This window comes from Cnephaeus nilssonii (assembly GCF_951640355.1).
Source record: "Cnephaeus nilssonii genome assembly, chromosome: 22".
Taxonomy (NCBI): Eukaryota; Metazoa; Chordata; class Mammalia; order Chiroptera; family Vespertilionidae; genus Cnephaeus; species Cnephaeus nilssonii.
This window is the reverse complement of record NC_137093.1, coordinates 12,951,632-12,979,487: the sequence shown is the minus strand read 5'-3', so window position 1 is coordinate 12,979,487 and position 27,856 is coordinate 12,951,632. Positions and strand designations below refer to the sequence as shown.

Sequence of the window (27,856 nt, the reverse complement as noted above, 5' to 3'; positions counted from 1 at the left end):
TGAGCCAGAAGACATGGCACAGTTTTAAGTTAAATGCATTTATAATCCTGGCATCACCTCCCACTTAGGGAAAAAATACTTTAAATAAATAAAAGTCGGGATGACATTTACTGTTGAGGCATTTGAGAGGGTGGAACATACCAGCACGTAGTTGTGGCTCGTGGATGTCCTTCCCGGAAGCCAGCTCAGTTCATTTGGTTTCAAAAGGAGCTTGGGTTTTGCAGAAGACCAACAAAAAAGTGGTGAGAATATTTGTACCAATTATATTTAAAAAAAAACAACGAAGGGAAAAAAAAAAAGTCATAAGACCAAGAAAAAGGTTTCGATGCCATCAAAAAGACGATACAAAACCAAAGTGCTCAAATCGAAGGAGCAGTAAAATTGCCCAGAACATATAAAAGCTTTAAATATAAGTTTCGTATATACAAAAACCGCTCAGAAGAATTTTAGATTCAGTTGCAGCAAAGACCTGGAGACCCAGCGGGGGCCCGGCGCCGCCCACTTCCCTGGCCCGCGGAGCCTCAGGTGCAGCAGAGGCTTGTAGAGGAACCAAAAGGAGAAGGGGTGTCCATGTCGGCCCGATGTTCACCAGGAGCGCTCACTCGGAAGGCTCCCAGTCCCTCCTCGGGTCCCCTAAGGACCAGCTGCAGGTGTTCGCCGTTTCACGTCTCCAGGTTTCCCACTGCTCGCTGGAGGCCGGAGGCTGCACAGCCGACCCCGCCTTGGGTGCACGGCCGTGCCGGGCCGCCGAGATCTCTGAGCTGGAGCACCTGCGCGTGCAGAGGCTTCCACAGCCGGACCAGGAGCGTCCTTCGGCCGAAGCTACGCGGCAGAGGCTCCTCGGGCATCAGCCACCCTGCTGTCCGGCTGCCACGTTCCCCGTGTTCCAAGGCTTCGAGACTCAGGCAGAGATGGTGCCGAAGGTGAGCAGCTGAACCAGAACCGGGCAGGGAGCCCGGTGCCTGCACGGCCAGGGCTCTGGGCTAAGGGGAGGCTGGCGTCGGGGCAGGGCTCATGCTCGCTGCCACTGGACTAACCATGCCTACAGGCCGAGAAGCGCCCGGGCACACGGCTCTCCTCTCCCTGCTGCCCCGGGCCCCTTTCCTGCCCTTGGCGCCGGGATCCGGTGAGCCTCAGCCACGGTGCCACACAGGCCGCCCGCCCACCTGAGCAGCAGGCGGCCCACAGGCTGCAGTCGGGTTTGGACATGGAAACAGAAAACTTATTTGGGAACATTTTGACCTAAATTCTTTACAAACTGGCCAAAACCTGTGCAGTGCCCACTCCTTGCAGAAGCATGGGTGGGTCAAAACTTAAAACAAGTGGCGGCTCCTCAGGACCTAGGACGCTGCCCAGGCCCTCTGTGACAGCCCATGGGACAGAGCCAGGCAAGGCAGGGTGACCCGCTGAGCAAACCAAACATCTCATTTACACAGTTTAAACCTGTCTTGCAACTTTAACCTTTTTTGAAAACATTAAAAACAGTCTACCAAATCTCAAGTTTGAAAGTTTATCCTGTTAGTTCGGGCCTCTTTCATATGCAAAAATAATTATTTTTCTTCAAGTACATCAGAGTAGAAAAGGAAGTCCGATTTACTCGGTCCAGTGTGTTAAACTGGTACTCCATGGACCAGCGCTCAGTGCCTGCCTCGCACGTCAGCCCCACCTCCGGAGCCTGGGTCCGGGACTTGGCCCTGGCACAGCTGCCCGCAGGCCCTGGGTCAGTCTTTGCTAACAACTGGTTCACTTGCTTCCTAGATAAGGAGGCTACTGGCTTAAACAAACAGGATGTTCCATTAAACACATTTCTCTATTTCTAGCTTACGTAAAATGTTACCCATGGTGTCTTCTGGTTTTGAACAAGGCTAAAAAAACACCCTCGGTGTATAGATTTGACTGCTTCTGGAATGTTCTGAAATGAGCACTGCGACTGAACAGCTCATTTGCAAGAGAAATAACCAATTAGTAATTTTGCAAATTAGAAAGAAGTGGGCTGTAACACTGTCCTCAACGACAGGGTGAACCTGCTCTCCAAAGAGACCCTGTCCCTGTGGTCTGTAGATTCGGCTTGTTTCTGTCAAATGTGAAAGAGCAGCCAAACTTGATCTTAAAGTCAGAGGTTAAAGAAGGTATTAACTAGACAGATCAGCCATCGGTTGGTTAATTCTTTCTCTAGAACTTGACACTAGAAAAAGGTCATTGGAACATTTCTGAAACGACCACATACATGAAGAGGACATAGACCAAATGGAGCCTTACCCACGGGAGCGGCCGGAAGAGGCAGGCTTGCAGGGTTCAAGTTCAAGAAATAGTCATCCAGGACGCTCCTCTTTCCATTCCATTCAAGTCTCTCGCAAAACAGGATTCGGAAGAGAACAGGAAGTCTTCGCTTTACTCCCAACCATTGTCTTTGATCATGTGGGCAAGCTCAATGATAAATTTCCCTTCCTTATATTTCTGACTGCTTTCAAAGGCGTGTTCCTTGGGGGGAAAGTAGAAACAGAAGGTTTCAGGAAAGACTGTTTCATTTTCAACTTCGTTGTACTCTGAGCAGAGAAAGCAAGTGTATGGTAGCCTGTCTCCCCAGAAGTCCCCTGCACCACTCGCGGCTGGCGTCTGTCTCGGTGACAAGCCCATTGAGGGGAGTGCAGGGCTGCCGTGCACGTGTCATCAGGTTACAGTTGAACTTGTAGGGAAATAGGAATTCCAATTTGTTACTAGGCACCTGCCATGTGCAGGGCAATTCGGAAGGAGGAAGAGGAGCGAGATGCCCCTTCCAGGGACTCCAGGTGCAAGGAGGGTGGAGGTGACGGCACTGGGAGCCCGGGCATAGGTCAGAGATGCTGTAGGGACCTCGGGTGGGGAAGGACGGGGGGCGGGGGGAGGATGTGGAGGCCTCACTAAGCTCGTCTCTGAGCTGGGCACTGTGTCTCCTCATATCTGATGGGGACGTGGGACACAGCAATGATCGAGAATTCCAGGAGGGAGAGCTGGTCGGTGCCCTGACGAAGAAAACCAGAATGGCATGCAGGAGGCAGCCAGTCAGTCAATCATTCTCATCACTGACGCTTCTACCTCTCTCTCCCTCTCCCTTTCTCTCTGAAGTCAATAAAAACGTATTTTAAAAAATGAACTCTGATAGATAGGATTATACTTCCGGGGGAGATCTACGCCTTTGCAAATTTTGTTTCCATTTGTAAATGTTTTATTGATCATAGTGCCTCTGCGTGTTCTCTGGAATGTCAGAACAAGGTGGTCACTCACATATTTCCACCCGAGCGTGGTTTTGCAGTTCTCACAGTAGATGTCTGCGACAGCGTGCAGGCCGGTGAGAAGGACCCTCTCCTCGGCAGGGCCGCAGCCCACGTTCACCCTGCGGGAGGGAGGAGGAGCTGGAGACCGGCCCCCGAGGGCCGCCGGCAGCAGCCTCCCCCCACCACACACCGCCCCCCACCATCACCACCACCACACACCGCCCCCACCACACCACCACCACCACACACCGCCCCCCACCATCATCACCACCACACACCGCCCCCCACCATCACCCCCACCACACACCGCCCCCCACCATCACCACCACCACACACCGCCCCCCACCATCACCCCCACCACACACCGCCCCCCACCATCACCACCACCACACACCGCCCCCCACCATCACCACCACCACACACCGCCCCCACCATCACCCCCACCACACACCGCCCCCCACCATCACCCCCACCACACACCGCCCCCCACCATCACCCCCACCACACACCGCCCCCCACCATCACCACCACCACACACCGCCCCCCACCATCACCCCCACCACACACCGCCCCCCACCATCACCACCACCACCCCACCACCACACACCGCCCCCCCCCCCACCACCACACACCGCCCCCCACCATCACCACCACCACACACCGCCCCCCACCACACCACACACCATCACCCCCACCACACCACCACCACACACCGCCCCCCACCACACCACACACCATCACCCCCACCACACCACCACCACACACCGCCCCCCACCACACTACACACCATCACCCCCACCACACCACCACCACACACCGCCCCCCACCATCACCCCCACCACACCACCACCACACACCGCCCCCCCCACCACCACACACCGCCCCCCACCATCACCACCACCACACACCGCCCCCCACCACACACCGCCCCCACCATCACCACCACCACACACCGCCCCCCACCACACACCGCCCCCACCATCACCACCACCACACACCGCCCCCACCACACCACCACCACACACCGCCCCCACCACACCACCACCACACACCGCCCCCCACCACACACCGCCCCCACCACACCACCACCACACACCGCCCCCACCATCACCCCCACCACACACCGCCCCCCACCATCACCACCACCACACACCGCCCCCCACCATCACCACCACCACCACACACCGCCCCCCACCATCACCACCACCACACACCGCCCCCACCACACACCGCCCCCACCATCACCACCACCACACACCGCCCCCCACCACACACCGCCCCCACCATCACCACCACCACACACCGCCCCCACCACACCACCACCACACACCGCCCCCCACCACACACCGCCCCCACCACACCACCACCACACACCGCCCCCACCATCACCCCCACCACACACCGCCCCCCACCATCACCACCACCACACACCGCCCCCCACCATCACCACCACCACCACACACCGCCCCCCACCATCACCACCACCACACACCGCCCCCACCACACACCGCCCCCACCATCACCACCACCACACACCGCCCCCCACCACACACCGCCCCCACCATCACCACCACCACACACCGCCCCCACCACACCACCACCACACACCGCCCCCCACCACACACCGCCCCCACCACACCACCACCACACACCGCCCCCACCATCACCCCCACCACACACCGCCCCCCACCATCACCACCACCACACACCGCCCCCCACCATCACCACCACCACCACACACCGCCCACCACCATCACCACCACCACACACCGCCCCCCACCATCACCCCCACCACACACCGCCCCCCACCACACCCCCACCCCCACCACACCACCACCCCCACCATCACCCCCACCACACACCGCCTCCCACCACCACCACACACCGCCCCCCACCATCACCACCACCACACACCGCCCCCACCATCACCCCCACCACACACCGCCCCCCACCATCACCCCCACCACACACCGCCCCCCACCATCACCCCCACCACACACCGCCCCCCACCATCACCCCCACCACACACCGCCCCCCACCATCACCACCATCACCACCACCACCACCTAGATGGTTACCAGACAGGCAGCGGCATTTTGTGACTCCGCCTTCCCCAGCCCTGCCCACGGCCTCCCCTCAGGAGAAGGCACCACCTTTTATCTCCCGGGACCGCCGGGCTCTGGGCGGGGAGCACAGTGCTGCTGCGGCAAAACTCACCCCACCCCCCCTCCCCCGCCCCCCCAATGGGAAGGAGACCACAGCGTGTGCAGCGAATCCCTCGCTCAGTGAAGAGCCTGCGCCTTCCCGAAACTAAGACCAGAGAGAGTTCTTTAAGATCATTCTAGACACGGGAGCCCTCAATTCAGTGGGCACAGACGAGACCCCTGGGAGCTGACACAGCCGTCTCCAGGCGAGGCCGCGATACTCACACAGAATTGAAGAGGTAGGCGCGCCCCTGGCTTCCCTGAAAGGACTGAAAGAAGAGCAGAGTGTTACCGATGAGGGTGACGCGTTTTGGGTGGAAGTGGGGGCGCTGTGCTTCAGGTCACGGGTCTGCTCTTGCAGAGTGTGAGGGGCTGCGCTCAGGGCCCGGAGCAGGACAAGATCTTCCCAAAAGTAGGGGCGGGAGTCACGGCCGCCGAGAGCCCCACAGGGGCACCTGGGTCCTCACTCACATGCACCACGTCTGTCAGATATCAGGGGCAAGGGGACGCTTTCATACTTTTCCACTGAAATAAAGTCACAAGATGGCCCCTCCCCGGGAGGAAAGGACAGCTCACCCCAGGATGTTACAAGCTAAGGAGCGGCTCGCAGCGTATTTATGCACCCTAAGATGACTTCAGCGGAATGGGTATTCCTGCCTCCCGGATACAATCAGGTCAGTCCCAGACTTCGCTTGAGGTTCGTCTGCTCTGGCGCCAGGCTCAAATGACCAAACAGAACAGATGGACCACAGAAATAATCAGCGAAATGCAAACCCAAGCAAGAACACGGTCTTGGTTTCTTTGCCTGTCACTCGGCACTAATTCAAAAGACTGAGGAAGGTTGACTGGAGCACAAGTTGACAATATCAACATGTGGAAGGCACATACCGAGTGGCCCAGCAATCCCCTTCTCAGAACTGACTGTAAAGAACAGATCAGCTTGAGTGTGTAAGGAAATGTGACAAGAATGGTCACCATCACAGTGTGTGTCATTGCAAAAAAAAAAAAAAGAAACCCCACCAATAAGCGAGCAAACAAATGAATTCATTTCACACCCGGGCTCATGCACTTTAAAAGGGTGACAGGAACAGATCGGTATGAGTGGGCTGGAAAGTAGTCACAGAATACTGTTAAGCAAAGAAAGAGCTGTGAAATGACGTGTCGTGAGCTCTATTTTAAAGTGAAAATGTGTTGTCATGGACACACACACAACAAAGAAAAACAAAACCACCCCCCCCCCCAAAAAAAAAACAAAAAACAAAAAAAAAACCAGACAACAATACATACCAAATTACTAAGTGATTACTCTAAGGAATGGAGTTGGGATAGGAAGGAGGAAAAAGAAATTCTCTTTTTTTACTTTGTACATACACATCACTTTAATGTGTAATTACAGAGTCCTGGCTGGCCCATGATGAACACCTCACCTGAGCAAGAAATAAACCCTCCTTTAGCCCTGGCTGGGTGCCTCAGTTGGTTGGAGTGTCCCATTTACTAAAAGATGGTGGGCTCAATTCCCAGTCAGTGCGCATACCCAGGTTGTGGGTTCAATCTCCGAGTGCACAGGGGAGGCAACCAATTAACGTCTCTCTCTCCCTTCCTTTCTAAAATCAATAAAAAAACGTATCCTCAGGTGAGGATTAAAAAATAATAATTCTTCATTTTAAGCCACAGATTTGGGGTTGTTACTGAAGCAAAACTGAGCCTGAGACTAGCAGTTTTGATTTAAATATACAGCTTTCAGACTTAACAAGGGGTCTTCCCTTAAGTAGCTTCTTAGAATGAGGAATATTATTTATGTCCAATTAAAGATTCATCAGACAAACTTTTCACACATCCCTATCGGCTTTCAATTTTCTAGACTGATTTCTGAATTTTCACCTATTCTGTGAATCCTCATTTTTTTAAAAATACTATCCTCGACCTGACTGGTTTGGCTCAGTGGATAGAGCGTCGGCCTGCGGACTGAAAGGTCCCAGGTTCGATTCCGATCAGGGGCATGTGCCTTGGTTGCCGGCACGTCCCCAGTGGGAGGTGTGCAGGAGGCAGCTGATCGATGTTTCTCTCTCATCGATGTTTCTTTTTTTTAATATATTTTATTGATTTTTTACGGAGAGGAAGGGAGAGGGATAGAGAGTTAGAAACATCCATGAGAGAGAAACATCGATCAGCTGCCGCCTGCACCCTCCCTCACCCCCCCACTGAAGATGTGCCCGCAACCAAGGTACATGCCCTTGACCGGGATCAAACATGGGACCCTTCAGTCTGCAGGCCGACGCTCTACCCACTGAGACAAACCAGTCAGGGCTGATTGATGTTTCTAACTCTATCCCTCTCCCCTCCTCTCTGTAAAAAAAAAATAAATAAAATATGTATTTTTTTTAAATGTCGAATTTCATGCCAAAAAAAGAGCATTTGCGGGAAGTTAAAAAAAAGAAAGAGCGTGACCCAATGAGGGGAAGGGGCCGATCTTGTCACACCTCCCCGGCCTCTCGGGTCCTGCAGAGGGCGCCCGAGCTCCCCTCCTGGGCATCTTCCTGAAAGATCCCACCTCCCCACGGCAGCCTCTTCTCTTCTTAACCACTCTAACTTTTAAAAAAGGCTTACTTCTCTTTTTATTAAACTGTTCCCACAGGTTTTCTGGACTTCCTTTGCTCCCTCAACGCGTCTGGTTCACTGCTCTGACAAGGGACTCCTCTTGGTCTTGGTGATCCCGGGAGTCCCAGCTGTCCGCCTCCCCCACCCGCCCACGGCGTGAAGACCATGAGCCCGTGGCGTAGCCACACAATCACGCACAGACCCCCCATCAACGCCGCCCTGCAGGCTCAGACTGCTAGGACACAGCACACCCAGGCGGCCATGTGACGACCGGTGCCCGCGGCGCAGGAACCCCACCCACCTCCACGCGCAGCACTTGCCTTGGAGATGAGCTCGTCGTGGTTGGCCAGGTGGGCTCTGCAGTGCACACAGCTGTACGTCCGGTGGCAGTTGGGCAGGTAGGCTTGGAAAGTTTTGGACTTGGTCATCTTCACCATCTCTGCGGGGCTCTCCTCGCTCAGCGCGGGGCTGGCGCCCAAGGCTCGGCGGCTCTGCGGGGCTCTCTCACAGAAGCAGCACTGGAACACGCACGCCAGAGCCGTGGTGGGTCAGGAGGCGTGTGGCACTGTCCACACCGCTGGGACCAGAGAAAAACGCCGCAACCTGGCAAAAGTCAGGACACGCGGTGCGTTAGGGAGAGAGTGAAACAGCAAGGAGGAGTGTTCACGAGGATGCATTCGGAGGGATGGGGGACGGCCCTCGCCGGTGTGGCTCAGTGGATAGAGCATCGGCCTATACACTGAAGGGTCCGGGTCCCATTCTGGACAAGGGCACACGCCCGGGTTGCGGGCTCGATCCCCAGTAGGGGGCGTGCAGGAGGCAGCCGATCAGTGTGTCTCTCTCATCATTGCTGTCTCTCTCTCTCTTCCTCCCTCTCTGAAATAAAAATATATTTTTAAAAGAGAACGGGGGGTGGGCAGGACTAGAAGTTGAAGATCTAGTCCTGCCATATTAATCGTACATAAAAAGAATACTAAGCCCGGCCGGCCTGGCTCAGTGGGTGAGTGTTACCTATGAACCAAGTGGTCACGGTTCGATTCCCGGTCGGGCCACATTTCCGGGTTGCGGGCTCGATCTCCTGTGTGGGGCATTCAGGAGGCAGCTGATCCATGATTCTCTCTCATCATTGATGTTTCTCTCTCTCTCCCTCTCCCTTCCCCTCTGAAATCAATAAAAAAATATTTTAAAAAATACTAATACTTAATCACTGTTTAATCATTCTAAATTGAGTTGAGTGTGGCAGGTAAACTACTTTGACACACAAAAAACTTGAGAAAAACATCTCTACTGTGTGTGGCTTCAGGAAAAGTGAGAGAAAACAGCAGCCACCTAGGTTCCCGTCGAGTGAGGCGACAGCAGCATGAACCATCTTGTCCCAAATCCCGGAATGAATGACGCAAAGCACCACGACATATATGAATAAATGATGGACCCACTATTTTTTAAAAATATCTTTAAAATTAACTTTTAGAGAGAGAGGAAAGGAGAGAGGGAGGGAGAGAGAAACATCAATGTGAGAGTGAGACATTGACCGGCTGCCTCCTGCACCAGCCCTGCGGGGATCGAGCCTGCAACCCGGATCCGTGCCGACTGGGAATCACACCAGCACCCTGCAGCGCACAGGAGGGCGCCACACTGGCCAGGGCTGGAGCCACCAGGCATTCGTCTGCTTCCGTCCAGAAGGAAACCGTGTATATGGTCAATGACTTTCGACAAGGACACCAAGACCATTCAGTGGGGGAAAGACGGTCTTTTCAACAAATGGCGCTGGGAAAACTGGACACCAAATACAAAACAATGAAGTGAAACCCTTGCCTTACACCGTATACAAAAATGAACTCAAAGTACGTCAAAGACATAAATGTAAGCCCTAGCTGGTTTGGCTCAGTGGATTAAGTGTTGGCCTGCAAACTGAAAGGTCCCAGGTTTGATTCCAGTCAAGGGCACATGCCTGGGTTGTGGGCTCGATCCCCAGTGGGGGACTTGCAGGAGGCAGCCTATCAATGATTCTCTCTCATCATGGATGTTTCTATCTCTCCCTCTTCCTTCCTCTCTGAAATCAATAAAAATAAAAAAAGACATACATGTAAGAAATAAAACTGTGAAACTCTTAGAATAAAATATAGCAAGAATTTTTATGACATTGGATTTGGCACTGACTTCTCGGATGACACCCAAAGCACAGACATGCCTGTGGATTTACAGAAAGTAAAGTGAGAAGAAAATGGGGCAGAGGCGTTACATGTGAACAAGGAAATATTGAGGATTTTTCAGAATTGAAGACACCAAACCACAGACAAGAAGTCCAATAGTTCCAAGTAGAATAAAAATAAAGTCACATCTGGCCACATAATAAAACTGCAGAAACCCAAAGAAAAAGGAAAAGAAAAGCCTTATTAGTATCCAGAAGAGGAGGGAAAATTACTTTTCAACAGAACAACTTCCCAGAGAAACCTATGGAACCAGGAGGCAGCAGGGAAAGGGGCCTTTAAGGGTCTGAAAGGTAACTGCAATCCCAGAATTCCACATCCAGCGAAATCATCTTTCAAGGATTTGGGAAATGATATCTTCCGACAACTAAAAAGCTTGACCTCAGCAAAATATCACTAAAGAGGTTCAAGGATGTGCTTCAGACAGAAGGAAAACAACTCTAAAAGAAGGAATGCCACGTGTACAGACCGTTAAACCTCAGAGGGGGGGCGGGGCGGGGAGATCAACCAAAGGGCTTGTGTGCGTGCGTGTAAGTGGAACCAGTGGCCACGGACAGTAGGGGGTGAGGGCCTGTGCTGGGGGCGGGAGCGGTGGGGAGAGGTCAATGGGGGGAAAAGGAGACATATGTAATACTCTCAACAATAAAGAATTTACATTAAAAAAAAAAACTAAAAAAAATTTTCTGTTAAGTCACCCCCTCCCCCCCAAAAGAAAAGAAAAAGAAAGCGGTAAATATGTGGGTAAATAGAACAATGACTTGGGGAGCTTCAAAAAGATAGGATTATGATAATGGCAACAGTCAGGGTGAAAACTCAAAGGAAAATGTTCCCCAGTCCTTGTATTGCCCCCCAAAATACTTTAGATTCCAGTAAATTCAGGAGAAATGTAATTTCTGATGAAACTTCTAGAAGAACAAAAGTGTGTAATTCCAAACCTGTGACGGGAAATACCAGGAACGAGAACACGTGAACCTCAGGGAGGCAGGAACGGGAGGAAAAGGAACAGCAGGAAGAGCGGGAAGCCCCGAGGAGGGAGCAAGACCCCCCCCACCCCCCGCCCCGCCCCGCAGCGCTCGCTCACGGGAACCAAGTGCACCAGGGGTCAGGGGTCAGGTTCAGACCGAGCAGAAAACAACTCACCCCGAGGCTGCTCGCAAACACAAGGACAGGAGAAGGTGGGAAAGGTGAGGCTGGACTGCGGGGGGGTGGCCCACAGATGTACGGTCTGTGAGTCTCTGCTAACAGGGTCCTGTTTAATGGATTTCTTATATCTCCGTGATTCACAACAAAGAAGTTAAAGCAGTGGCTCTGGCCAGGCAGCTCAGTTGGTCAGAGCGGCGTACCGATACGCCGAGGTTGCAGGTTCCATCCCCGGTCAGGGCACATACAACATGTAACCAATGGCCGAAACCGGTTTGGCTCAGTGGATAGAGATTCGGCCTGCGGACTGAAGGGTCCCAGGTTCGATTCCGGTCAAGGGCATGTACCTTGGTTGCGGGCACATCCCCGGTGGGGGGCGTGCTGGAGGCAGCTGATCAATGTTTCTCTCTCATCGATGTTTCTAGCTCTCTATCCCTCTCCCTTCCTCTCTGTGAAAAATCAATAAAATATATTAAAAAAAAAAAAGATGTAACCAATGAACGGCTAAGTGGAACAAATCCATGTTTCTCTCTCTCAAATCAGTCAATTAAAAAAAAAGTTAAAGTAGTAAAAGCAGAGAAAAAGATATACAGGGTGGGGCAAAAGTAGGTTTACAGTTGTGAGTACACAACAGTTTATTCTTGTATCAGTTATTAATTATTGTATTATTTGTCCTGCACCCCATCATATCAAAAGGCCAGAACTGGTGAAGAGCAAGATGGACGGGAGCATGTTCTCTACCAGAGTCGGCCAGAGAGCCAGGCTGTCACTTTCCACCAGAGTCATCAAGAGTGTGGTCCTGGCCCCGGCCGGGCGGCTCAGGCGGTTGGAACGTCATTTTGTCTCGTCCACCGAAAGGTTGTGGATTCAGTTCCTGGTCAGGGCACATACCTAGGTTGCAGGTTTGAGTCCCAGTCAATTCCCAGTTGGGACGTGTACAGGGGGCAACTGATCAATGTTTGCTTTTCTCTCTCTCTTACTCTCTCTCCCCCCCTTCCCTTCTCTCTCTCTCAAAATCAATAAAGAACATATCCTCAGGTGAGGGTTAAAAAAAAGAAGAAGAGTGTGATACTGGCTTGGGTTAGTTAGAGCATTGACCCAATACGCCAAGGTTGTGGGTTCAATCCCCAGTCAGGGCACATACAAGAAGCAACCAATGAATGCATAAAAAAGTGGAACAAATCCATGTTTCTCTCTTTGCTTCTCCCTCTCTCTTGAAAATTAAAAAAAAGAAAGTATGTGATACCAGAGGCCTGGTGCCTGACATTCGTGCACTGGGAGGGGGGGTGGTCCCTCAGCCCAGCCTGCGCCCTCTCACAGTCCAGGACCCCCGAGGGCTCCTTAGTGCGGCCCAGGAGGCGGGAGAGGCTCCCACCCCCGCCCCTGTGCTCACCAGCCCGGAGCCCGGCTTCTGGCTGAGCGGCACTCCCCCTGTGGGAGCGCACTGACCACCAGGGGGCAGCTCCTGTGTTGAGCGTCTGCCCTCTGGTGGTCAGTGTGTGTCATAGTAACCAGTCGTTCCGCTGCTGTTCGGTTGATATTAGGGGTTTTATTATATAGGATTGGCTCCGGACAAAACCAGGTCACGTGACATAAGAGAAAGCTCAGAAGCAGATCTATGTATATCCTAGAAGGACACCGGCTATAGCAGAAGGGACACTGTGGCTCACTGGAAAGAACAGATTTAAAAAATGGTGCTGGACAATTGTGTATCTAGGAAAAGAAAAAGTTAGATGCCAATTCATGCCCTAATAAAAAGTTAATAGCTTATTGCTCTTTCCAACAGAGAAAACCAGCTAACAAGACGGCAGGGGAGGAAATTCCCACACAAGGGCCCATGCCCACACCCACACCCACCCTCTAAGATGAAGCCCGTTACACCGGCCGGTGTGGCTCAGCGTCATCGCCTGTGAGCCAGAGGCTACGACTCGATTCCCGGTCAGGGCACATGCCCGGGTTGTGGGCTCGATCCCATGTGGGGCGTGCAGGAGGCAGCCGATCAATGATGTTTCTATCTCTCTCTCCCTCTCCCTTCCTCTCTGAAATCAATAAAAATATATTAAAAAAGAAAATAGCCCTAACCGGTTTGGCTCAGTGGATAGAGCGTCGGCCTGCGGTCTGAAGGGTCCCAGGTTCGATTCCGGTCAAGGGCATGTACCTTGGTTGCGGGCACATCCCCAGTAGGGGGTGTGCAGGAGGCAACTGATCGATGTTTCTCTCTCATTGATGTTTCTAACTCTCTATCCCTCTCCCTTCCTCTCTGTAAAAAATCAATAAAATATTAAAAAAAAAAAGAAAGAAAATAAAGCCCTAACCAGTTTGGCTCAGTGGATAGAGCGTTGGTCTGTGGACTGAAAGGTCCCAGGTTCGATTCTGGTCAAGGGCATGTACCTTGGTTGCAGGCACATCCCCAGTAGGGGGTGTGCAGGAGGCAGCTGATCAATGTTTCTCTCTCATCGATGTTTCTAACTCTCTATCCCTCTCCCTTCCTCTCTGTAAAAAAATAAATAAAATATATTTAAAAAGAAAAAATAAATAAAATAAAATGAAGCCTGTTTCCTTCTCCAATATATGGGCTTCACAACCAAGTGTTAAGGTATTTCTGAGCAAGCCTAATTATATTGGATATTCCCAATTAGTAATTCCAAAAAACCACTCCCCATCCCTCCACCCCCATTGGCTGCCATTGACTCAGGTGCCCTTCCTGAATTTTTCCCTTGGGTTTCTCAAGAATCAAGGACAAGGTGTTACCAACTCAAGGGGTTCACCACTTGGGGTGTCCTATTGAAGAAGGAAACCTGGCCCGGCTGGTGTGGCTCAGTTGGTTGAGCATCGACCTATGAACCAGGAGATCATGGTTCGAATCCTGATCAGGACACTTGCCCGGGTTGCTGGCTCGATCCTCCTGGGGTGAGCAGGAGGCAGCCGATCAATGGTTCTCTCTCATCATTGATGTTTCTATCTCTCTCTCTTCCCCTCCCTTCCTCTCTGAAATCAATAAAAATATATTAAAAAAAAAAAAAAAGGTGACCTGGTTGTCACCAGGTAGTTTTATTACTGCACTTGCAGCAAATGAAGGTCGCGGGATTCATATCCAACCTGTCCCACCAAGGGAGGCTGAGCCATCGCTTATTCATAATACTATTTGGCTAATCACACATGGATTTCTTCTTTGCCGTTGGCTACATTAATCTGTTAGGTTCCTGTCCAGCTCATCCTGTTTACAGCTGGTCTGCAAAATACTGCGCTGCGTTAAAATACTGTTACATCCTAACATTTCGCAAGAGTGACACTGAGAACTGCCCAGACCTTGAGATCTTCTAACAAAAGCATCACACAAGCCCCAACACATCTGACCAGATTTTCTCTGCTGCTCCAGCCCAGGGACCCGTTTCGGATTCTCTCCGCCCAGCTCCCAGGTGCCCCCGGGAGGGCACAAAGGTGAGCGTCACCTCGGACACCACCTGCCCCAGCCCCGCTGGCGAAGCCCCAGCCACCCTCCGCCCCTCCCCCCCCGTGCCCACTGTCCACGCGGACACTTAAGTCCACCCCCGCTCCACCGCCAGTGTGCCCAGTGAGGAAGGAGCAAACTTGTTCTGACTTCACTTCTTTTTTTAAAATATATTTTTATTGATTTCAGAGAGGAAGGGAGAGGGAGAGAGAAACACCAATGGTGAGAGAGAATCACTGATCGGCTGCCTCCTGCATGCCCCCCACTGGGGATCGAACCCGAAACCCAGGCATGTACCCTCCACCCTCCAGTCCACAGGCCGACGCTCTATCCACTGAGCCCAACCGGCCAGGGCTGACTTCACTTCTTAGTGAACTCGTGTCAAGTCTGTTTTAACATCCTCACCCAAGTTCTTCTTTCTAAGGAAAGGAGCCTGGAGTCAGTCAGCTGTTTTACCCCCTCCTTCCCTCACCTCCTCCCACAGCCGGAGGTGAGGGGCCGAGAGGCAGGGGTCTGGGCTCAGCCAAAGGCGCCCCCTCGGATCCCGGACCCTCTGGTGGCAAACTCTGCTCCTGGCTTTGGAACCAGCGCCGCCCTCCCGGGCTCGGGGCCGCCGGCACGTAACCGAGGGCCAGCCCAGGACCGGACGCCGCCCCCCCAAAGAGATCCGTGTGGGGTCAATTTTTAGAGCAAAAACAATATTCTGCTTCCAGAAGCTTCTCTCCGAAAACAAGCAGGCAGAAATATCTTAAGAGAACGTGAGTCAGGCCTGTGTCCATGGTGCCGTCACCAAACTTCCAAAGACAAAAACACTGAGAAATGAGCCAAACCACGGAGCTCTGGCAATTCCAGGGCAGAATGGAGGTGCCCAAGGGCTGAGGGCTCCCTTCCCTCCCTCCACCTGCCGGGTCCTCACGCCCATAGGACACAGGCCCCGAGGCCCCCCATCTCTCTATTCCCCCCCTACAGGCCCCGAGGCCCCCCACCTCTCTATTCCCCCCCCACACACAGGCCCCGAGGCTCCCCACCTCTCTATTCCCCCCCCCACAGGCCCCGAGGCCCCCCATCTCTCTATTCCCCCGCATTTACTCCTCCTCCCAGCACAGCGTCACCATGCCCGGCAGGTGAGGGGCCCCAGGCCTCCACCTCCCCATGAGCAGAAGGAGGCGCCAGGCAAGGAAGCGGGCTCGTCAGTAAGAGCGAGAACCGGCGCCCGTCACTGTGCTGAGGACAGAGCTCCGGGGAGCTGAGACACGGTGCTGCCCCCCGGCTGCGGAGTCCGGCAGAGCCCAGCCCGGGGAAGCAGAGCGCCAGGCCAGGCCCGTGCACGCGTGGAGATCACACCCGTCACCGAAAAGGAAACGCAGACTCCCCCCAAGAGCCTCCGGGCCAAGGCCAGCCCCATCCTAAGCAGATGACTTCACGGAAACCAAATGAATTAACAGCAGCCCGAAGAGATGAGTGTTCTCAGTCCCACTCCGCAGCCAGGGAAACTGAGGCCCAACGTGGCCCCGTAAGCAAGCGGAGGGGCTGGACTCAAAGCCAGGCTACCCCCTGGACCACAGTGCCTTAGACAGGTGTGAGCTCTCCTCATCGATGCAAACCAAAGGCACCTGGCACCTGCCTTCCCACCTGGTAGAACAGGCTGCGATGCAGCCAGCTGGGGGCTCCCGGCACACCCCTGCGCCCGGTGTCCCCCCAGGCATTCACCTCCGGCCGGGCACGCCTGCAATACAACCGGGTAACGGTGGTTACAGTGTTGCCTGTAATAACGAGATTAGAAACCGCCTCAGTCTAACCCAGAGACCGGCCAAAGGTGCTGCTCAACATGAACCAGAAACAGATGCAGAGTGGGACTCAGGCTGGGGACAGGGAGGGCAGGGACGGTGACTTCCTTTTCCCTGTCTCCTCTCGGTAACTTCTGGTTTTTTTAAAAAAATACATTTTTATTGATTTCAGAGAGGAAGGGAGAGGGAGAGAGAGAGAGAAACATCCATGATGAGAGAGAATCACTGACTGGCTCCCTCCTGCACGGCCCCCACTGGGGATGGAGCCCGCAACCCGGGCAGGTGCCCTGACCAGGAATCGAACTGTGACCTCCTGGTTCATAGGTCGACGCTCAACCACGGAGCCACGCCGGCTGGGCTGGTAACTTCTGATTTTGATACCAAGTGCATATACTGAACACACAGGCCTGGGGAGGCCTGGAAGGATTTACATCCAAAGGTGCAGACAGCACAGGCACCACGTGCCTTTGGTGCACAGACTCCTTCCTCCTTGTTACGGATAAAAAGCTTTTCTCCACCTTCCAGGAGCCAGCGCCTCGGACCCCTGGGCCGGGGGAGGGAGAGAAGACTCCTCCTCCAGTCCTCCCACCTCCGCGCGGTCCTCAGATACAGCCCCTCAGCACCCCGCTGCCCCTGCCTCTCCCGGACCGAGGGGCTGGGTCCCTGCACCCCCAGCTCTCCTCCCACCGTGGCCGGGTCCTGTCTCCCCATCTCCCACGGGACTATGATCCATGAGTTTGCACTGAGCCTTCCTTTTGGAAGAACCTTCAATACATTATTCCCTTTCATCCTCCCTCTAGTAACAAAGTTTCCCATCACGGCCTCCGGACATTCTAGCAAAGGCTGCTGTGTCCTTGCGAAGAAGGGGGGATGCAGGGACGAGGCCTGGAAGACTGGACTGAAGCAAGAGGAAAGAGGCTGGTAATCTTGCACTATCAGTCACATGCTAAATAAAACACAGCCAAACACCCAAAGCCCTGTGTTGTGCAAGGGACGGGGAAAACCAAAAATGCAAAGAGGGATGGGAAGGGGGCAGTGCTTGGGGGAGAGTGTGCTGGCTGGGAGGGGGGGGACAGGTGGCATCCAGGGAGCCAGCAGGTGAGGTTTGGCGCTGGGACCTGGGGGGTGGGGGCGAGGCGGAAAGAAGGCTCCACTCAAACTGTGGCACGAATTTGGTGGCCAAGCTGCTGCCTTACCTGTGAAACGGGGTTACTATGCAATTCCCAAGGGGGTCCAGAGAATCCCACAAGCTTGGCAGAGTCAGCAAGCCCGGCTCAACACCTCACACCCCACAGGGAACCCTGGCTCTGGGTCCCTTCCCCGGGCAGTGGGTCGGTTGGCTCCAGGATTTCCATTTTACTCTCAGCCGTGGCCAGGTTTCCGCAGTGCCCCCCCCCCCCCCCCCCCCCCCGTCTCTGTCACAGTGTCTCCCAGCAGCCCCCAGTCCATCTCACCCTCTTGACTCCTTTCCAGACCCGAACTCACGCTGCCCTCCCCGAACCCTTGGCCCCCAGTGACTTGGCTGTTCGGAACTTTCTCCAACCTCCGCTGAAACCTCTTGTCAAACTCCCACTCTCTAGAGGTTTTGCTGATTAACAGATCTAACTACGTTCCTAAAATTCAAAACCAAATGAACCTGCGTGAAGAGTGTCAGAGAACGGCTCGAAAGCAGGCAGACTCCTCTTATCCGTCTCCCGGGGAGAAAGCCACGTGAGGGCCCCTGCCCTCCGCACTCCTGCCCCTTGACACGCGGTCCCCGGGGGACTGCGTGAGGACAGACACACGGTCCCCGGGGAACCGCGTGAGGACAGACACACGGTCCCCGGGGAACCGCGTGAGGACAGACGCGGGATCACTGCTCTCCACACACAGAGCTCTGCAAACCTCAGTGCTTCAGAAACAGAAAGACTGAATGTCTGGAATTGACTTAACGCACCCGTGTCAGTGGCTAATTTTGGCAAATGTACCATGGCCATGGAGGATGGTAACACTGGGTGTGGGGCACATTGGGATTGTCTGTACTATTTTTGCAACTTTTATGTAAATGTAAAATGATTCCAAAACGAGAAGTTCATTTAAAAAGCAGAAAGACCATTGCTAAGATTACTAATTAAGTTTTGTGTGTGTGTGTGTGTGTGTGTGTGTGTGTTTTAAGTGCCCAACGCAGGCCAGACCCTGGGCTACACGGTCGTTTTAAGACATGGGTTTGCCGGGGTCCTAGCTCTGAGGGGTCCCCACAGGGAGAGCCCCCTTACCCCGCGATGCAAGGGGCGGCAGCACGAAGGTCCAGGAGAGCGGCGGGTTAGCGTCCTTCCACCGGGCCGCTGCTGTTCCCCGGAGGCCGCAGCCGGGCTGGGGGAAGCCGGTGCGGGATGGCGAAGCTCAGCCGCCCTGGGATCACGCACAGCACCTGGCTCCGCCAACACCCACTAGAGCAGGGGCGGGAGGGCGCCCAGGTGACGGGGGAGAGGCGGCCTGGGCAGGTGAAGCCACTGAAAGGGTTCCCCAGGGGAGGCAAGCCTTGTTCAGAGGCTTGGGGACTTGGGGTGAGGGCCTGGTTGGTGGAAAAAAATAACATTCTTGGCAAAGGCACCGGCAGGTGAAGGTGTGCATGTTTTGGATCCAGAGAGAAAGAAGAAATGCAACAGAACGGGAAAGGCTCGGGGGTGGCGAAACGGACGTCTCCCCGGGCCACCGTCCATCGAAAACGGAATTTGCCTTCTTCCCATCCTACAACTTGGCGCACAACGTGGACAGCAGAAGATGCCAAGCTCAGGCAGGGCTGGGGGAGGGGGACCCTGCCGGGCAGGTTTCCGAAGCGAAGGCGTTGGCGAGCTCGGCTTGGGGAGCCTCGTGCCACAAGTGGTGAGCTGCCGCGGAGCACGACCTTTGTGGGCAACTTGAAAACGCCCCCCTTTGCACAGCCAACCTCCAGACCCCTTTGTCCTCCCTTTCCTCCCCAACGGCGACTTATTTTTTTTTTTTAAAGAGGGAAAAGCCTATTATGATGTGGCCCATTCCCTCCGTACATCTTTTCCTGGCCGGGGTGGGTGGGGAGGGGGGAGCGCGGGGGCCACATCCCAGATTAGGCTTTTGGGTCTGCTCCCAAACGGAGCGAACCCAACACCGAGAAACCAAACCATCACATCAGAGGGAACACACCGACAGGTGCGGCCGTCCGCGCCCCGTCTGCCCGCCTGGACGCCCAACAGGTGCTCCGGACCCTGCCCGCGGCCGCAGGCTCCTCGGGTCGCCGCAAGTAGCCGCCCGCGCCACCGAGTCCAGGCCCGCCCGTACTCACGGCCGCCCGGCGGTCCGCGCCCCAGCCCGCAGTGCCCATCCGGCCCGGGCCTCGGTCGGCGCGGGCTCGGTTCTCACGCGGCCCCGGCGCGACCCGGGGCGCGCCGCGGCCGTTGGCACCTCCGCAGGGCGCGAGGCATCCTCCCGCCGCCGCCGCCCCGCGGGCCGCCAGCCCTTTGTTTTGGAGCCCCGGCCCCGCCGCGCCGCCGTTAACGGCCTCGGAACGTGTTGCGGGCCAATCAGCACGTAGCACCGCCCGCGCCCCGCCCGCACCCCGCCCCGCCGGCGCGCCCCCGCCCCGCGCGCTCTGCGCCCGGGAGCTCGGCGGCTCGCGCTCGGCCCCAGCTGGGCAGGGGCGCACGTGCCGCGGGGCGCGCCGCGCTTCCATTGGCCGGTCCTGCGAGCGCGGCCTCGGAGCCCGCCCGTGAAGGCGGGGGGCGCGGGGGCGGGTCGTGCGGGGCGGGGCGGGGCGGGACTCGGGCGAGCTCAGCGGAGAGCGCCGCGCGCAGGCGCCTGCGGGCCCGGCCTGCGCGCCTACCCGCTGGACTCTCTGGCCGCGTGGAGCTGCGCCCCGGGAAGTCCACGTTCTCCGCACGCGTGGATCGGCCGTGGCCGTGATGGGCTCACAGTTCCCGGGGCCGACGTGGGGCGTGCGGGCCGGTGCGTGGCGCCCGGTTTTTCCTGGCCAGACCTTCCTTGGCCTTGTCCGCAGAGAACGGGGTCTTGCGCGCTCCCCTGTCCCCCCTGATCCTCCTCCTAGAACTCTCCAAGCCATTCTACCTCTGGATCTGCACCTGGCCCCTAACTCCGTTCTGGAGCCCCCAAATCGGACCCACAGCAATCTCGGCCCCCCAGGCAGCCCGCCCTCTCTCGCTGTCCACACTTTGTTCCCCAACTCCTATCATGTCATTATTTTGATGGTCCCATAGCCGTTCTCTATAGATTGGTTTGTAAATCACATAGTACTTAAAAAACCCCACACTGTTGAGGTCACAGTGTATACATTTTTATATGTTAGCATCCTTGAGCTCTTGCTGCTTTTGTGCAATGCACTGTAAAGATCTGTCTTTGGGTGTCACCGGGTTTATTACGTAGGAGGCAGCTGGATATTGCCTCTTAAACATTTGTGGGAACGTCGCCATTCTTCTAACGATGTCCCCCGCGTTTTCCAGAGATGTGTTAGCATCTCCATTAACTATTAAGCCTTGCCCTGGCTGGTTTGGCTCAATGGATAGAGCGTCAGTCTGCGGACTGAAGGGTCCCAGGTTCCATTCCGGTCAAGGGCACGTGCCTGGGTTGTGGTCTCGATTCCCAGTAGGAGGCGTGCAGGAGGCAGCGGATCAATGATTATCTCTTATTGATGTTTCTATCTCTGTCCCTCACCCTTCCTCTCTGAAATCAATAAAAAATATATTTAAGAAAAACACATACAAAAAAACTATTAAGCCTTTCAGGCCTCCTTCAATTTCCAACTAGGTTTCCTTTTTCTTGGGAATTGTCAGGATTACTTTGTCTTAAATATTAAGCGTTCCTTGATTTTGCTATTGCAAATATCTTTTCTCAGCTAGTTCTTTGTGTGTGTGTTTTAATTTTTATTGATTCCAGAGAGAGGAGGGGAGAGGGATAAAAATATAAGAGAATGATTGGTCAGTTGCCTCCTGCACGCCCCCTTCTGGTCATGAGCATGCAACCCCACCTTGTGCCCTTACCAGGAATCCAACCCTGACCTCCTGGTTCATAGGTCTGCACTTACCCACTGGGCCACCCGGGCTGAGCTCAGCTAGTCCTTTGTTAAAAGCAAATTATAATTCTGATATGAACCAAAGTTTACATACTTTTGTATTCTGCTTTTTTAAAAAATATATTTTTTATTGATTTCTTACAGAGAGGAAGGGAGAGATAGAGTTAGAAACATCGATCAGCTGCCTCCTGCACACCCCCCACCGGGGATGTGCCCGCAACCAAGGTACATGCCCTTGACCGGAATCGAACCTGGGACATTCAGTCCGCAGGCCGACGCTCCACCCACTGAGCCAAACTGGTTTCGGCTGTATTCTGCTTTTTGAGGGGGACTTTTTCTGTTGTTGCAGTTTTTTATAAATATTTTTTAGTGGCTGCACAATATTAAACCTACCTGCATATCTGCGTGTGGTGGTTGGGCACTTCGATTATTTCTGCTCTATTTCTGCAGAGCCCTTCATTTTCTGAAAACCTTAGCACCAGACTCACTATTGTTCTTTGCATCATGGTTCCTGGCTTCATTCTTGGAGACACAGCTTTCCGTTAAAATGTAAGTGATTGCAGTATGTATGTGAACTGTAGGTGACTTTCCGGCATCCTGGCCTGTCAGCTCCCTGGCCCCTGTCCTGCAAGGATCTTGTCCCCTGCACGGCCACACATATGAACCGCTCCTGACCACGGACCAGCGCCTTTCCCATGTCTCTAACTACGACTCCAGTACAAGATCCAGCTTATGGGTATGAAGTTTCTGTTTGGGATAATGATCATTCTGGGACATAGTGATGGTTGCACAGCAATGTGAATGTACCTAAGGCTACTTTATTATACACTTAAAAATGGTTAAAATAGCCCTGAGTGGCGGGGCTCGGTTGGTTGGAGAGTCATCCCGTGCCCTGGAGGGTGGCCTGTGCAATTCCCGGTTAGGGCACATACCTAGGTTGCTGGTTAGATCGCTGGTCGTTGGAGCGCTTATGGAAGGCAGCCAATCAGTGTTCCTTTCTCCCTCCCTCTCCCTTTCCCTCTCTAAAATCAATAAAACATATTTTTTTAAAAATGGCTTAAATGGCAAATTTTATGTTATTGTGTTTTACCACAATAAAAAACAGTAAAAAAAAAAAAAAAAAAAAGGCCCTAGCCAGTTTGGCTCAGTGGATAGAGTGCAGGCCTGCAGATCTAAGGGTCCCCAGTTTGATTCCAGTCAAGAGCACATGCTCAGTAGCAGGCTCGATCCCCAGTAGGGGGCGTGAAGGAGGCAGCTAATAAACGATTCTCACTCATCATTGATGTTTCTCTCTCTCCCTCTCCCTCTCTGAAATCAATAATTTTTTTTTTAAATAGTAAAAAAAAAAAAAGCCCTGGACCGTGTCGCTCAGTTGGTTGAGCGTCATCCCTGCACCAAGAGGTTGCTGGTTTGATTGCCAGTCAGGGCACATGCCCGGTTGCAGGCTCGACCCCCCGTGTGCAGGGGTGTGTGCAGGAGGCAGCTGATGGATGTTTCTATCCCTCTCCCTTCCTCTCTCTAAAATCAATCAAAATGTAGTTTTAAAAAGCAGTAAAAAAAAATATTTTTTTCATGATGATCCAGCATACACAGTTTCATGATTTAAAACATACTTATTTTATGCAATGCCCTAATGTTTTCTATACTTCTGTTTATTCTTATTAACGACTCCATGTGGTTTCACAAGGCACCGTCCGTAGCCTGTAGTCTGCCACGCATAGGATGCGTGGCAGACTACAGGCTACGGACGGTGCCTTGTGAAACCACATGGAGGTTTCACAAGGCTGCGCTCTGGGCTCCCCCGTCAGTGACCTGATCACAGCCACCCTCCCCCGCCCCCACTGGGAGCCACAGTGCCCTGTCCCCTCCGCCGACCTGCTGGCTGTCCTCCCTCCCACGCTCACCTCCTCCCGAAGCCCCTTTCTCCCACCGCGCACTTGCCCGGCAGACCCCGACCTGGGGAGCGACTGCGAGGCCGGAGAAGTGCTTTACTCGTGGAGGCCAGTTTCCAGGGCAGCGCAGTCCCCGTGGCAACCCTGCACCTGCTCCACCTCTTGTGTCCATTCAGTTTCTCCGTTTCCCACTTTCCTGGAAGACGATCCTACACCTCCTCCCCCGCGGGCTCTGTGTCCTACTTTACTGCAAACTTCCACACCAACAGGGAGTCTGATGGCTCCTCTCCCACCACTGACCTTCCTTCTGCCCGCCCCCCCCAGGAGTACTCGTATGTCACTGATGTCCTCTCCAAGGCCCCGAGAGCCACTCGTCCATGCGGTCCACCCCTGTGCATGCTGTAGGGTCGCTTCAGTCACGACGTCCTCGTTCTTCTGCATCCGCAGTGCGCTCTGTACTGGCTGCTCCATCGAACGAGCCCGCTGTCATCTCAGGACGCTCTGTGCACTGGAGGCAGCACTGAGAGGTGTCAGCTGGGGCCTCCCTCGGGCCAGCATGGGTGAATGGAGCAGGTCACACATTTCCAAAGTGGACGAGAAGATGGAATCCAGGGCCTTGCAGGTGGTGCCATGGGCCGAGACTGCAGCCCCCGCAGCGCCATGGCGTGTGCTGGCTGGCACGTGCTGGAGCCAGGCCCACCTGGGGCTCACGCACAGAGATGGATGCCTGAGGGCTAGGCCAGTCATCCCCGAGGACTAGCCGGGGTGGGTGGTACAGGCTGAATTGTGTCCCCCCAAATGTGACTAGATTTGGAGATGGGGGTCTTTGAAGAGATGATTAAATTAAAATGAGGCTGTTAGGGTCCGTGTGAAGCTGGATCCCGGGTCCGGGTGAGGCCGCGCGCCCCTGGGTCCGGGTGAGGCCACGTGCCCCTGGGTCCGGATGAAGCCGTGCCCCTGGGTCCGGCCGAGACCAAACCAGAGGGAATCGGACCTGCATTACCACCATTTGTCCACCATCCAGAGCTGAGGGGTCAGTGCTGACATGTAAAAATAAGGAACTGGTGGACATTGATATTGGGTCTCAAAAGAACTGTTGGTCCAGAAAGAAACTCACTACAGACTGATTCATTTGCCTGTCAGCATAACTATCATTGCTCGTCTCACATTCAGTTCTTATATCTCTAGTGACACATGATCTCGCTCATCTAGGGGAAATGATGAACAACATAGACTGATGAACAAGAACAGAACCAGAAACAAGGAGGCATCGATCGGACTATCGGGCCTCAGAGGGAGGATAGGGGAGGGTAGGGGGAGGGGGGAGAGATCAACCAAAGGACTTGTGTGCATGCATATGAGCCTAACCAATGGTTAAGTTCAACAGGGGGGTGGGGCATCCGTGGGGAGGGGTGTGGGATGAGAATTGGGGGATGAGGACAAATATGTGACACCTTAATCAATAAAGAAAAAAAAAAGAAAAAAAGAAACAAAGAAGACATGATGGAAAAAAAAAAAGAGAAAAAAAATAAATAAAATGAGGCTGTTAGGGTGGGCTCTGATCCAGTCTGACCGGTGTCCTTGTGAGAAAGGACACAGCGAGAGGACACGGGGAAAGATGGCTGCTGCAAGCCTGGGAGGGAGGCCTCAGAAGAAACCAGCCCTGCAGACACCTTGCTCTGGAACGCCCAGCCTGCAGAACTGGCAAGAAAAAATTCTGGCCCTAGCCGGTTTGGCTCAGGGGACACGACCCACAGGTTGAGAACCGCTAGCAGGGTCGCCTAAGACCATCGGAAAACACAGATATTTACATTACGATTCATAACAGTAGCAAAATTACAGTTATGAAGTAGCAACGAAAATAATTTTATGGTTGGGGGTCACCACAACATGAGGAACTGTATTGAAGGGTCGCGGCATTAGGAAGGTTGAGAACCACTGGGATAGAGCCTCAGCCTGAGGACTGAAAGGTCCCGGGTTTGATTCCTGACAAGGGCACATGCTGCAGGAGGCAGCCGATCAATGCTTCTCTCTCATCGTTGATATTTCTTTCTTTCTCTCCCTCTCCCTTCCTCTCTGAAGTCAATAAAAATAGATACATTTTAAAAAAAGTTTTTTATAAAAAAAAAAAAATTCTGCCGAGCTACCCAGCCTGTGGTACTTTGTTTATTGATTTCAGAAAAGAAGGGAGAGGGAGAGAGAGATAGGAACATTAGTGATGAGAGCAAATCATTGATCAGCTGCCTCCTGCACACCCCACACTGGGGATCGAGCCTGAAACTCAGACATGCCCTGACCGGGAATCGAACCCTGGTTCATAGGTCAATGCTCAACCACTGAGCCACGCCGGCTGGGTGCCTGTGTCGTAGCAGGCCCAGCAAGCGAATACACTGGGGTTTAGTGTAGGTGTCACCGAAAGCAAGTCTCCTAAAGGGTCTGCCAGTCGGCCTCTGTCTGCATATTCTCCCCAAAACCCTCTGGGTGGGGAGAACAAGCAGCCGGCGTAGGTGCGACTCAGGCCACTGGCAGGCTGCCACACAGCAGGCAGGCAGGCAGGGACGCTCGCCCCGGGCCGGGGGCTCCGCTTGGCCACGTCAGGGATGAAGGCTCTTGGTGGCCCCTGGGCGTCTGAGTTCCTGTGAGTTGCTAAGTTTCCTTTATGACAGTCAGGCCCATTAGGAAGTGTGCCGTTACTGTAGGCATAGCAACCACAAGCCATTTTATGTTCTTTCCAAATTAAAACATTTCCAGCTTCAGGATTAAGGAGAGAAAGATGGAAGAGCAGAGATGAAATTAAGTTACTGATGGAAGCGGTTGCCATGGCATCATGCTGCCCTTGGAGCCTGCCAGCTGCCACTGTGCTTTCTCCCTTCATCCCACAAATGAAAGATTCCAAGGGAAGAGAAATAGAAAAATAAAATATGTCTTAATGAGAATTAGTAACTAAAGACGGGAATTCATATTTTAATAGTAACTATATACCAACACATGGCGTTTCTCAAAATTTAAACAAATCCCCTGGCATCTTGTTAAAATGATGTTGAAATGCATGTATGAGGTGGGGCCCGAGATTCTGCATTTAAATTTTTAATTGTAACAAAATACACATAAAATTTACCGTCTTAAACCACAGATGCTGCCTTTTCAACGGGCTCCGGGTGATGCCCATACAGGGGGTCCCTGGCCCACATCCTGTGCGTCGGGCTTTAAGAGCCTTTCTTTGTACTGGAGCCGAGGTAGGGGGTGCGCATGTCAAGGTGAGCAGGCCACACGCGTGCTTCCCAGGAATTTCCTGGCAGGGGGACCAGAGGAGGGGCCAGGTCCCGCCAGAGGCGTGGACAGAACTGGGCCTGCTTTGGAAGTGTGGCTGGGATCTGCGTGCCGAGGACCGAAGCCGGAGGAGGTAACAGTGAGACACTTAAGACGCGGCCAGTGCTGGACTGGCCGTTCCCCGGTGCTGGGCGCGGCCGAGGCTGCCCTCCCTCGCTGTTGCCATCACAAAGGATGCTGGTGCCAACGCTCTGTACACGTGGCTGTTTTCTCTACAATTCTTGTCGAGGGGGGAAAAGGCCCAGTAATGGAATTACTGAGTCAAAACACATCTTCTGATTGGCTCCAGTCCCTCCAGATTCCACTGTATTAAATTTTTTAAAATATATTTTATTGATTTTTTACAGAGAGGAAGGGAAAGGGATAGAGAGTTAGAAACATCGATGAGAGAGAAACATCGATCAGCTGCCTCTTGCACACCCCCTACTGGGGATGTGCCCGCAACCAAGGTACATGCCTTTGACCGGAATCGAACCTGGGACCCTTGAGTCCGCAGGCCAACGCTCTATCCACTGAGCCAAACCGGTTTTGGCCCACTGTATTAATTTAAAGCACTACTGGCAATGCCTAAGGCGATGTACTTCCTTATAACTTCACATGGGGCTTTTATATGGTAATTTTGCTTTTGCTGGAAAAAACACACAACAAAACAAAACAGAAAGTAGGGTATGTACAAAATGGCATTTAAAAAAAATCTTCACCAGAGGATGAATACACATACACACACATATATATATATATATATATATATATATACATATATATATATATATATGTGTGTGTGTGTGTGTGTGTATAAACTTTAGAGAGGAAGAGAGAGAGAAACATCAATCGGTTGCCTCCCACATACGCACACTGAAGGGGGATCAAACCTGCAAGTGGCGCATGGAACCGGTCACCTTTTGGTGTGTGGGACAACGCTCCAACCCACTGAGCCACACTGGTCAGG

At 53.6% G+C, this 27,856-nt stretch overlaps 1 protein-coding gene across 3 annotated transcripts; it reads right to left on the bottom strand.

The window, feature by feature from the left end:
* Nucleotides 1–22: 22 nt before the first annotated feature.
* YPEL1 (yippee like 1) lies at nt 23–20,158 on the bottom strand. Of its 3 annotated transcripts, none has more exons than XM_079763188.1 (5): nt 19,946–20,158; nt 8,377–8,659; nt 5,684–5,727; nt 3,265–3,373; nt 23–2,481 (listed from the first exon to the last, which is right to left on the bottom strand). In XM_079763188.1, exons 2-5 carry the CDS (start codon nt 8,491–8,493, stop codon nt 2,392–2,394), a joined length of 360 nt encoding a protein of 119 aa, XP_079619314.1. In that variant the 5' UTR covers nt 8,494–8,659; nt 19,946–20,158; the 3' UTR covers nt 23–2,391. The 3 variants fall into 3 exon arrangements, with proteins under 3 accessions (XP_079619314.1, XP_079619316.1, XP_079619315.1); XM_079763190.1 differs by lacking the exon at nt 19,946–20,158 and adding an exon at nt 19,807–19,935; XM_079763189.1 differs by lacking the exon at nt 19,946–20,158 and adding an exon at nt 18,900–19,923.
* Between the last annotated feature and the right edge of the window lie 7,698 nt (nt 20,159–27,856).

Bases quoted from the DNA above. Each gene is read 5' to 3' on its own strand.
- YPEL1 (XM_079763188.1), bottom strand. From the start codon at position 8,493: ATGGTGAAGATGACCAAGTCCAAAACTTTCCAAGCCTACCTGCCCAAC. The intron at 5,728-8,376 runs GCAAGTGCTGCG...CTCTTCTTTCAG, and splicing joins ACGACGAGCTCATCTCCAAG to TCCTTTCAGGGAAGCCAGGG. The intron at 3,374-5,683 runs GTGAGTATCGCG...TCCCTCCCGCAG, and splicing joins GCCTACCTCTTCAATTCTGT to GGTGAACGTGGGCTGCGGCC.